The 12,807-nt window shown below is 36.0% G+C and overlaps 1 protein-coding gene across 1 annotated transcript in view; it reads left to right on the forward strand.

Annotated features, from left to right (window-relative positions):
* The first annotated feature begins 1,708 nt into the window (after positions 1 to 1,708).
* Positions 1,709 to 12,807, forward strand: part of LOC143245778 (cell adhesion molecule Dscam2-like) — a 38,145-nt gene continuing 27,046 nt past the window's right edge. Inside the window, exons 1-3 of the mRNA XM_076492033.1 lie at positions 1,709 to 1,808; positions 1,956 to 2,144; positions 4,638 to 4,931. Of these exons, the coding sequence (XP_076348148.1) occupies positions 1,748 to 1,808; positions 1,956 to 2,144; positions 4,638 to 4,931 (544 nt within the window). The 5' untranslated portion in view covers positions 1,709 to 1,747. The remainder of the gene's footprint in view (positions 1,809 to 1,955; positions 2,145 to 4,637; positions 4,932 to 12,807) is intronic.

The raw sequence follows: 12,807 nt of genomic DNA on the forward strand, positions 1-12,807 counted from the left end.
AAATGTTACGTCAGCAGAAAACTAATATATTTTTTTAAATGTCACCATGCTCATATAAATCTTTAGATGCACATATATACATATTACTTGTGTTATTAATATATACCAACTAAGTCAGAAATTATTGATTTTAGATATTATTGCGAAATAGCTATGCTGGATATAACATCTGCTGAGATATGGTGTTTAAACATTCAGAGGGCGCCACATTGTACCTGACCTAACCACAAATTAATAGGATATAAGGTCACATGGTTATGAAGTTAACCATTTTGTTTAGAATTGAGAACAAAGATGCACAGTGGGCTATATGTGCTCTGCTTAATACGGGTATCAAAACCTGGTTTCCAGGGCTGTACGTCCGCAGACATACCACTGTTCTGCTGTGTCTGCGTGGAGGGGGTCTGAATTGTAGTACAACTCTGGTTTCCGGTGTTGGCGATACATATTCGAATCCATTGAATATCACATCCCATAATCTATGGGTGTGTTATATGAATGAAAGTCAGCATATTGGCATGAATATTACCTCTGGTCAGTTGTCCAAAATTATGGACGGCTGCAGGGAATCTCAGTAGCTTTGACATAGATACAAATAAAAACATCATAATTAAATAACACTTGTCGTGAGCCTAATAGCTGTTGTTTTTTTTATATTTACTTGTTCCTATTCGTTTGTTTCACACTTAGAAACGTGTCGAACTGCAGACAATTGGTTCTGGGGAATCGAGACTTGATGTTTCTGAACATGTTGTTTCCTGTTATTGGCGCTTAAAAGAAAAAATAGTAGTAGTTACTCCCATTGTTTTAGTTTGGTTTGCTTTGAATTCTGCGCAAAGTTACACCAGGGCTATCTGCACCTAGCCCTCTCTAATTTAGCAGTGTAAAACCAGAGGGAAGGCAGCTAGTCATCACCACCCACCGGCAGCTCTTGAGCTACTATTTTACCAACGAATAGTGGGATTAATCGTAACACTATAACGCCCCCACGGCTGAAAGGACGAGCATGTTTGGTGCGAACCCGTGACCCTCGGATTACCAATCGAGCACCTTAACCACCTGGCCAAGCCGGATCCTCCCGTTGTTTCGTTTAACGAACCGAACAAAGCCCTTACGATGACGCAAACTGCTGACTGGCCCCCTTCCCTCTAGTCAATAACTAAAATTTAAAGACAATTAAGTTATGCCTGAATCTTGGAGATCTCTGACGTAACGGTTTAGCCCACGTGCTTCATAACATGCCGTTCAAGTTGAAAAATTCCTTTTTATGTAGAGGTTATGTCATCAACTCCAACGCAACTTGTTCTTCACACTTTGAGTTGCTTGTTTGGAATTTCGCACAAAGCTACTCGAGGGCTATCTGTGCTAGCCGTCCCTAATTTTGCAGTGTAAGACTAGAGGGAAGGCAGCTAGTCATCACCACCCACCGCCAACTCTTGGGCTACTCTTTACCAACGAATAATGGGATTGACCGTCACATTATAACGCCCCCACGGCTGGGAGGGCGAGCATGTTTGGCGCGATGCGGGCGCGAACCCGCGACCCTCGGATTACGAGTCGCACGCCTTACGCGCTAGGCCATGCCAGGCCCTTTCAGTTGCAATCTACTTAGAACTGATAGGTTTTGACGCTATTCCAAAACCAAGAATACTGTTTCCGGTTTTAATTGAAAAAAAAAATGTAATTATATATGTTTGCTGTCTTCATAGATCGTCCATCTACACCTTCGTTAAAAGTATCTGTTACCATGGCAACGTCTATCACGGTGACGTGGGATGCTCCAAACGATCCAGACTGCCCAGTTTCAGGTAACATCAACAGTTATTTTATTTTATTTACGTTTATAGAAATATTATAATGGAACTTGAGGCTTAAAAATCAAGTAAAACAAATAATATTTTATTCATTTTTTTAATTTTTTTGTTTTCTAACTTAACCGAATATATCAAAATTAGAATACATCCTGAACCACAAAATCGAAGGAATGAAGAGTTGGCAACAGATTAATATTGATGGAGATGAAAACACTCACACGCTGCTGTCATTACACTGTGGCGCCATCTATCAATTCTACTTAGTGGCAATTAACGTCGTGGGAAAGAGTGAACCAAGCAAGACAATTTCGGCTAAAACAGCGGGCCACGGTAAAGACACTTTGTCATTCTGTGTACATAATTTAAATTAAACTTAATTTCACTATAAGCCAAAACACTCAAAAAAATATTAACTACATATTATAGTTGCCTTTTGTGAAATTCACTGTTCAGATTTTTGCAGAATTTTCGAAGTTTTAATATTGGTTTGGTTTGTTTTGAATTTCGCGCAAAGCTACACGAGAACTATCTGCGCTAACCATCCCTGATTTAGCAGTGTAAGACTAGAGAGAAGACAACTAGTCATGACCACCCACTGCCAACTGTTAGGCTACTCTTACCAATGAATAGTGGGATTGATCGTAACATAATAACGTTCTCACGGCTGAAAGGGCGAGCATGTTTGGTGCGACGGGATAAAAATGAGCAATTTCGTAACGTTTTTGTTGTTTCTATGACAACACAATAGCCGTAAGTGTAACAACATCATCTCACAAATCCAAAGTTTTTAAAAGTGTTATGTTACATTTACGAAACACTAAAGGAAGTGTCTTTTGTGTTGAATGTATAAAAAATGAATACTTTTTACTCATTTTAGCGCAAATCTTCACAATGGGCCGCTCCTAGTGGCATACAGCGGTGTGGCTATGAACTTACACTACTAAAAAATGGGTTTCGATACTCGTGTCGTGGTGGGAAAAGCACAGGCAGCCATTTTGTGTTGCTTCAGGCTTAACTACAAACATGCAAAGAAAATATGTCTTCGAGAGTTTATCTCTGCGCTACTGAGAGACACTTGAGTACACAGAAACCTCCTGATTAAGTTAATAAACGCAGGTACGCCATTCTTGGGCTTTCGAGTGCACTTAAAACTCACCTAATTGGTATATTGTGAATCTGAAATTCCAAGTAAACCAAAACACAGCGACAGCACTTCTCTCCCTAATTTCTGTAAGAGCATAAAACCAAAAACGGTTTCTCAAAAGGACTAAATTTCGGAGAATTCCATAAAGCTGCTGTAAACCTTTACCAAAATGTTACTTGTTTGTTTTTGAATTTTGCGCAAAGCTACACAAGGGTTATCTGCGCTAGCCATTCCTAAGTTAGAAATGTAAGACTAGAGGAAAGGCAGCTAGTAATCACCACCCACCACCAACTCTTGGGCTACTTTTTTTACCAACGAATAGTGGGATTGACCGTCACATTATAACGCCCCCACGGCTGAAAGGGCGAGCATGTTTGGTGTGACGGGGATTTGAACCCGCGATCCTCATATTACCAGTAGAGTGCGTTAACCCACTTGGCCATGCCGGGCAAATATTACTTGGAGCAACATTTTTAGAATAAGTAATTGTAGACTATTTTCGCAACCTGGAATTCTCAGGAAATTTGATTGTTGTCAACCACAAGCCGGCGCAATGGATTACCTGTAAGTCGCTCACTAAGGTACTATAAGTTTTGTATATGTGTGTGTGGAAAACCAGAGATGCTCGAACATTAAACAGTCCTGTTTCGTCACACACGCGAAAATTATTATAAAGCGCTAACTGAATATAGAAAAGGATATAGACATACAACTCAAAACAAGGGGAAGGAAGGGGAAGTAGAAACAAAGATATTGGCACTAGTAAATTTGTTTGTTTGTTTTTGAATTTCGCGCAACGCTACACGAGAGCTATCTGTGCTAGCCGTTCCTAATTCAGCAGTGTAAGATTAGAGGGAAGGCAGTTAGTCATCACCACACACCGCCAACTCTTGGACTGCTCTTTCACCAACGAATAGTGGGAATGACCGTCATATTATAACGCCCCCACGGCTGAAAGGGCGAGCATGTTTTGTGTGATGGGGATTCGAACCCGCGACCCTCAGATTACGAGTCGAGTGTCTTAACCACCTAGCCATGCCGGTCCCCACTACTAAATATAGATAAAACCGTTCACAAATGGCATCTTATGTGGGATGTCTGTGCTTTGGCCGCCGCGGGTATCGAAATCCGATTTTAGCGTCGGAAACCTGCAGGCTTACGGCTGAACCACTGGATAACTTTTCAGGAAAAGCTCAAGTGTTAATAAAACTGCAAAATGTTAGAAAAATGAAGTTTGTGTGGTTAAAGTTGGCTTAAGTTATTTAATAAATACAGTATTACCTCTGTAAGTTTTTTTGCCTGTTTGCATTTATACTGTGCGTCAATTTTCTTATTATTGGAAGTTTTGTTGAAAAATGAAAGAAACACAGAAGTAGAATCTATGTTCCATGCAACTCCATTCTATATAAAAATAAAACTCTTATCATTATTCTGTAATTTTTGTTTATCTACTTTGACAATATTAACTGTTTTAACTGTAGAATGGAACAGAAAGCTGTGTTCAGAGATAGAAATATCTGCTTTTATTCACCGACTATAATTTATAAAACTCTGTACCTAACTTCTATCTAGTTATATCTAACTTCTATTTTGTACTTAAACTTCGGAAAGCTTATATCTGTACACATTTTCTCTTACAAAACTATTGTAAACAGTTTGCTTTTATTTGTCCGTTTTAGCTCCAGTTTCTCCAGATAAAACGTTGTTCATCACGACTAACTCCACCTACATTATCCTCCATTTAAGTGTCTGGAAAGATGGGGGCTGTCCAATCAACTTTTTTGTCATCCAGTACAGACAGCGGGTGCAGGTGGAGTGGACACTGGTGTCTAACAACATTCTACCAAATCAGCAGGACATAATGATCACGGATATGAGTCCTGGCACGTGGTACACCCTATCAGTTTCCGCTCACAATGATGCGGGAATTACTGACGCTGAATTTGTTTTTGCGACCCTGACTCCAAGCGGAGGTAAAACGAAATAATATAAAGACATTCTCTTAACAAACTCGAGTTTTCTTATTGTAAGTTTTGTAGTTTTTTATAGCAATAGAGTGTTTATCACCCGAAGTTGAAAGCTGTTATTACTTGAATCCATTATTAGGACTACGTTTTAGGGCTGTAGTATAAAAGTGTAAATAGGTGCATGTCCAGCTCAATCGGCAAATCCGCTACAAGGCTTAACTATATATATAACATTCAAAATCATTTCCGTACAAATACAAAATAAAAGTGTGTTTGTTGTTTAATAAAAACTACACAATATGCTATTTGTGCTGTGCCTACCATAGGTATCGAAATCCAGTTTTAAGCATCGAAAATTTGCAGACTTACCCTCTGAGTCGCTTAGTACTCTTAAAACAAATAAATAAAAAACTTTTTATTTACCAAATGACATAAATCATTAATGTGAACTTCTTTAGAACAAGTTGTTACAGAATTAAAATAAATCTAAAGATGGACTAAATGTATAAATAACTTCAAGACTTAAAATATTTAAATAAAATTTCCTGTTTCTTAAAGCTCGTTGAAGTTAACTCGTAAATAAAGTGAAACCGAATACAGCTAAAATGTCTAAGAAAGAATATGGCTTAAGCCTTAAGAAATTTAACGGAAAAGTATTTTTGTTTAAATGCTTAAATCGAGACCATTATTCTACAAAAAAAATATTTAAAATGATTAGGGACAAATATTTTAGAAAAAAATAGTAAAGGATAAAAAAATGGTAATTTTAAAGAAAATATTTTATGAAACGCACAGGTATAGATATTGTGTATTAAAGAAAAAAAACTTAAAATCATGGATTGCGCCAAATTAATCCAACAATAGTTAGATCGCAACTTTAAGAGCTTAATGAAAAAATGTTACTTCTTCAAAGCTAAAACATGGTGTTTATTTAACCCTGAATTAGAAAATAAATTTAAAAAATTGACCAAATTTGGATTGTTTTGAATCTCGCGGAAAGCACACGAGCGCCATCTGCGCTAACCGTCCCTGATTTAGCAGTGTAAGATTAGAGGGAAGGAAGCTAGTCATCGACACCCATCGCCAACTCTTAGGCTACTCTTTTACCACCGAATAGTGGGATTGACCGTCACATTATGATGCCCCCACGGCTAAAATGGCGAGCATATTTGGTGCGACGGGGATTCGAACCCGCGACCCTCAGATTACAAGTCGAGTACCTAAACCACCTGGTCATACCGGGCCTACCAAATTTTGAAACAGTCAATAGGAAACTTCAACATTTGAGATACATGCCCTTTAAGAATTATATTTTTTTGGAAATGAAGTGAAGCGAGAATTTTTAAGAAATGTTAAGCCTTAAATGTTGGAAGTGTTAATGAGCCACTAGGGTGCACAATATATAGAAAACGTTGGTTATTTACCTCTATATTACTTTTGGCTTCTAATTCTAGGAAAAGCTACTAATATATTCTATTTAAGTATAAAACATCTGACCCCCTCAGTGGCATAGTAAGCCAGCAGACTTACAACGCTAGAATCGGGTTGTAGTCACAGATGTCTCATTGTGCAACTATGTGCTTAATTAAAAGCAACAGTGAAATATGTTTTACATTCAATGTCTTAGTCGAAGGAAGAAGGTTTTGGTGACTGTTATCTTCGGAAATTATATTGTTAAACTTTGTTTGTTTGTAACTAAGCAAGAAGCTACACAATGGACAATATGAGTTCTGTCCCCATGGGTATCGAAAAACGGTTTCTAGTGGTGTGAGTCTATAGACATACCGCTGTGCCAGTGAAGAAAGCGTGCTGTTAAACAGTCATAAAAACAATGATTGTTTGTTTGTTTTTGAATTTCGCACAAAACTACTCGAGGGCTATCTGTGCTAGCCGTCCCTATTTTTGCAGTGTAAGACAAGAGGGAAGGCAGCTAGTCATCACCACCCACCGCCAACTCTTGGGCTACTCTTTTACCAATGAATAGTGGGATTGACCGTCACATTATAACGCCCCCATGGCTGAAAGGGCGAGCATGTTTGGCGCGACAAGGATGCGGACCCGCGACCCACAGATGACGAGTCGCACGCCTTAACACGCTAGGCCATGCCGGGCCGAAATTAGTACTTTCAAAAAACAATGATAAATTCCCCCCAGTAGAACAGCGGTACGTCTGCGAATTAAAGAAAGCTAGAATCCGGGTTTCGATGTACGGGGTCAACAGAGCACAAACATCCCTCTGTGAAGCGTTGCTCTTAATTACAAACAAATAAATACTAAGTCTCCTGGTGGATCAGTGGTGAGTTTGCCATCCTATAACGCAATAACCCGTGGCACAATTGGATAAAGTACGGACAGCCCATTCTATAGCTTTAGACTAAGAAAACAACGGTATTGCATCAAGTTTACAGTTAAAGAAAATCACTCAGTATATATATATTTTTTTTTTGAAATCGTGATGTTAATAACGTTTTCACGTGGTGTGGGAGCCTCTTCTAAATGGTAGCACACGAGGACATAAACATAAATTACACTATGCGACACAAATATTGTTCGTGGATAGTATGTGTTGTTTCTTAACTGCTTGTGTTGTAAAAGTACAGAGAATGGTCATTATTTCCTTCAAACTTTGCTTATGTGACCTGGTTAATGACATTTACAAATTAACCTATTTTCTATGCAAAAACGGGCAAATTTGCACATTTTCATTTACATAAGGACTGTATAAAACAACATATGAATCAAGATTTATATGTATTTATACTAAAGTTATACAAAAATGTTTAGAAGTGAGTAGTTTTTCGAGATTTGCAGCTGTAATGTAAATCACTTTCACGTATCAACCCCCAAATATAGTATCCCATCATGTTTTCGTTATACGCTCCCAATAAGTCACAATAGCAAAGTCTGAAGAGAAAAATAGGTCTTTTCCATTTACTTTAGGCGTAAGTAGTTGAGAAATAACACTTTCTGACCAGGAACAAGAAAAAGTAAAAATTTGTTACATTGTGTTATCTGTATATGATACATATCTCACTCTGACTCTTTAAATTAGTATTAGTAGTTATTGCTTTCATTGCTCTGGAATTAAAAACAAAGTTAGAGATTAATAAGCATTTTCATCAAACCAAGTACACATAAAGAATAAATTTCAAAGCTCTTTGAATTTGTGACTTAACATTCTAAACATCTGTATAATTTTTAAGTTGAACTTGCCTTTGTGAGTGAATAGATCGCTTTAATTGATCGTTTAACGAGTTTTGTTTCGTAAAAATTCAAGTCATTAGACAGTTTAACCAACTTAGTTCGAAAATTCACCGAAAGAGGTACTTCTTCCCTACAGCACGAGAGAATTATTGATCTGCTGTGGTGGTCATACTTGTCACGCTGGTCACGATTAAACATTGTCGTGATAAGGTTTGCTAATCTTTACTCTTGCATATTTTATTCGTGATTTTGTTCATTCACTCGCTTTACTTAAGGTTAAAATTTAGATCAATCATTTATTCCTTTCTATTTCTCCAATCGATTTTTCTTTGAATCGTCGGGCGTTGGTTCACCGTTTGGTAGTGCACTGAATTAAGCAACCGTGGAGACTAGCTCGATTCCGCATGATAGCACAAAATATTCGTCACATTTTATACTGTAGTGTGTTATAAGAATAACAGTCAATCCCTAGTTTGGGTGACTAGGTGCTTCTTATTTACTGCCTCCCATGAAATAATTCAGCCTTTCTGTTTCTATACAGCCACTCGATTATTGAACTCATGGTTCATTGAATTTAAGTTTTCAGAATAACAGATTCCAATGATATTAAAATGCCTACAGAAAAGGTACATCATGGTAGGTGTTAAACAATTCTTGGTAAAATTTTACCTTGATTAGTTTGTTTTTAGCGAGATATATTTCTTGACTATTTCTTATGTTCTCCTAGCGGGGGATTTTCTAAACCTTTAATTGCAGCTTGATTAGTTTGTTTTTAGCTAGATATATTCCTTGAATATAACTTATGTTCTCCCAGCTGGGGATTTTGTAAACCTTTAATTGCAGCTTCATTAGTTTGTTTTTAGCGAGATATATTCCTTGAATATTTGTTATGTTCTCCTAGCGGGGGATTTTGCAAACCTTTAATTGCAGCTTGATTAGTCTGTTTTTAGCAAGATATATTTCTTGACTATTTCTTATGTTCTCCTAGCGGGGGATTTTATAAACCTTTAATTGCAGCTTGATTAGTCTGTTTTTAGGTAGATATATTTCTTGACTATTTCTTACGTTCTCCTATGGGGGATTTTGTAAACCTTTAATTGCAGCTTGATTAGTTTGTTTTTAGCGAGATATATTCCTTGAATATTACTTATGTTCTCCTAGCTGGCGATTTTGTAAATCTTTAATTGCAGCTTGATTAGTTTGTTTTAGCGAGATATATTCCTTGAATATTTGTTATGTTCTCCTAGCGGGGGATTTTGCAAACCTTTAATTGCAGCTTGATTAGTCTGTTTTTTGCTAGATATATTTCTTGACTATTTCTTATGTTCTCCTAGCTGGGGATTTTGTAAACCTTTAATTGCAGCTTGATTAGTCTGTTTTTAGCGAGATATATTTCTTGACTATTTCTTATGTTCTCCTATCGGGGGGTTTTGTAAACCTTTAATTGCAGCTTGATTAGTTTGTTTTTAGCGAGATATATTCGTTTAATATTACTTATGTTCTCCAAGCTGGGGATTTTGTAAACCTTTAATTGCAGCTTGATTAGTCTGTTTTTAGCTATATATATTTCTTGACTATTTCTTATGTTCTCCTAGCGGGGGATTTTGTAAACCTATAATTGCAGCTTGATTAGTCTGTTTTTGGGTAGATATATTTTTTGACTATTTCTTACGTTCTCCTATGGGGGATTTTGTAAACCTTTAATTGCAGCTTGATTAGTTTGTTTTTAGCGAGATATATTTCTTGACTATTTCTTATGTTCTCCTAGCTGGGGATTTTGTAAACCTTTAATTGCAGCTTCATTAGTTTGTTTCTAGCGAGATATATTACTTGAATATTATTTATGTTCTCCTAGCTGGGGATTTTGTAAACCTTTAATTGCAGCTTGATTAGTTTGTTTTTAGCGAGATATATTCCTTTAATATTACTTATGTTCTCCTAGCGGGGGATTTTGTAAATCTTTAATTGCAACTTGATTAGTTTGTTTTTAGCGAGATATCTTCCTTGAATATTACTTATGTTCTCCTAGCTGGCGATTTTGTAAATCTTTAATTGCAGCTTGATTAGTTTGTTTTAGCGAGATATATTCCTTGAATATTACTTATGTTCTCCTAGCGGGGAATTTTGTAAACCTTTAATTGTAGCTTGATTAGTCTGTTTTTAGCGAGATATATTCCTTGAATATTTCTTATGTTCTCCTAGCGGGAGATTTTGCAAACCTTTAATTGCAGCTTGATTAGTCTGTTTTTAGGTAGATATATTTCTTGACTATTTCTTATGTTCTCCTAGCTGGGGATTTTGTAAACCTTTAATTGCAGCTTCATTAGTTTGTTTCTAGCGAGATATATTCCTTTAATATTACTTATGTTCTCCAAGCTGGGGATTTTGTAAACCTTTAATTGCAGCTTGATTAGTGTGTTTTTAGCGAGATATATTCCTTTAATATTACTTATGTTCTCCTAGCGGGGGATTTTGTAAATCTTTAATTGCAACTTGATTAGTTTGTTTTTAGCGAGATATCTTCCTTGAATATTACTTATGTTCTCCTAGCTGGCGATTTTGTAAATCTTTAATTGCAGCTTGATTAGTTTCTTTTAGCGAGATATATTCCTTGAATATTACTTATGTTCTCCTAGCGGGGAATTTTGTAAACCTTTAATTGTAGCTTGATTAGTCTGTTTTTAGCGAGATATATTCCTTGAATATTTCTTATGTTCTCCTAGCGGGAGATTTTGCAAACCTTTAATTGCAGCTTGATTAGTCTGTTTTTAGCGAGATATATTCCTTGAATATTTCTTATGTTCTCCTAGCGGGAGATTTTGCAAACCTTTAATTGCAGCTTGATTAGTCTGTTTTTAGCTATATATATTTCTTGACTATTTCTTATGTTCTCCTAGCGGGGGATTTTGTAAACCTTTAATTGCAGCTTGATTAGTTTGTTTCTAGCGAGATATATTCCTTTAATATTACTTATGTTCTCCTAGCGGGGGATTTTGTAAATCTTTAATTGCAGCTTGATTAGTTTGTTTTTAGCGAGATATATTCCTTGAATATTACTTATGTTCTCCTAGCAGGCGATTTTGTAAATCTTTAATTGCAGCTTGATTAGTTTGTTTTAGCGAGATATATTACTTGAATATTACTTATGTTCTCCTAGCAGGCGATTTTGTAAATCTTTAATTGCAGCTTGATTAGTTTGTTTTAGCGAGATATATTCCTTGAATATTACTTATGTTCTCCTAGCTGGCGATTTTGTAAACCTTTAATTGTAGCTTGATTAGTCTGTTTTTAGCGAGATATATTCCTTGAATATTTCTTATGTTCTCCTAGCGGGAGATTTTGCAAACCTTTAATTGCAGCTTGATTAGTCTGTTTTTAGGTAGATATATTTCTTGACTATTTCTTATGTTCTCCTATCGGGGGATTTTGTAAACCTTTAATTGCAGCTTGATTAGTTTGTTTTTAGCGAGATATATTTCTTGACTATTTCTTATGTTCTCCTAGCTGAAGATTTTGTAAACCTTTAATTGCAGCTTCATTAGTTTGTTTCTAGCGAGATATATTTCTTGAATATTATTTATGTTCTCCTAGCTGGGGATTTTGTAAACCTTTAATTGCAGCTTGATTAGTTTGTTTTTAGCGAGATATATTCCTTTAATATTACTTATGTTCTCCAAGCTGGGGATTTTGTAAACCTTTAATTGCAGCTTGATTAGTTTGTTTTTAGCGAGATATATTCCTTGAATATTATTTATGTTCTCCTATCGGGGGATTTTGTAAACCTTTAATTGCAGCTTGATTAGTGTGTTTTTAGCGAGATATATTCCTTGAATGTTTCTTATGTTCTCCTAGCGGGGGATTTTGTAAACCTTTAATTGCAGCTTGATCAGTCTGTTTTTAGCGAGATATATTCCTTGAATATTTCTTATGTTCTCCTAGCGGGAGATTTTGCAAACCTTTAATTGCAGCTTGATTAGTCTGTTTTTAGCTATATATATTTCTTGACTATTTCTTATGTTCTCCTAGCGGGGGATTTTGTAAACCTATAATTGCAGCTTGATTAGTCTGTTTTTAGGTAGATATATTTTTTTACTATTTCTTACGTTCTCCTATGGGGATTTTGTAAACCTTTAATTGCAGCTTGATTAGTTTGATTTTAGCGAGATATATTCCTTTAATATTACTTATGTTCTCCTAGCGGGCGATTTTGTAAATCTTTAATTGCAGCTTGATTAGTTTGTTTTAGCGAGATATATTCCTTGAATATTACTTATGTTCTCCTAGCGGGGAATTTTGTAAACCTTTAATTGTAGCTTTATTAGTCTGTTTTTAGCGAGATATATTCCTTGAATATTTCTTATGTTCTCCTAGCTGGGGATTTTGTAAACCTTTAATTGCAGCTTGATTAGTTTGTTTTTAGCGAGATATATTCCTTGAATATTACTTATGTTCTCCTAGCTGGGGATTTTGTAAACCTTTAATTGCAGCTTGATTAGTTTGTTTTTAGCGAGATATATTCCTTGAATATTACTTATGTTCTCCTAGCGGGGGATTTTGTAAACCTATAATTGCAGCTTGATTAGTCTGTTTTTAGGTAGATATATTTTTTGACTATTTCTTACGTTCTCCTATGGGGGATTTTGTAAACCTTTAATTGCAGCTTGATTAGTTTGTTTTT

Source organism: Tachypleus tridentatus, chromosome 3, assembly GCF_004210375.1.
Source record: "Tachypleus tridentatus isolate NWPU-2018 chromosome 3, ASM421037v1, whole genome shotgun sequence".
Lineage (NCBI taxonomy): Eukaryota > Metazoa > Arthropoda > Merostomata > Xiphosura > Limulidae > Tachypleus > Tachypleus tridentatus.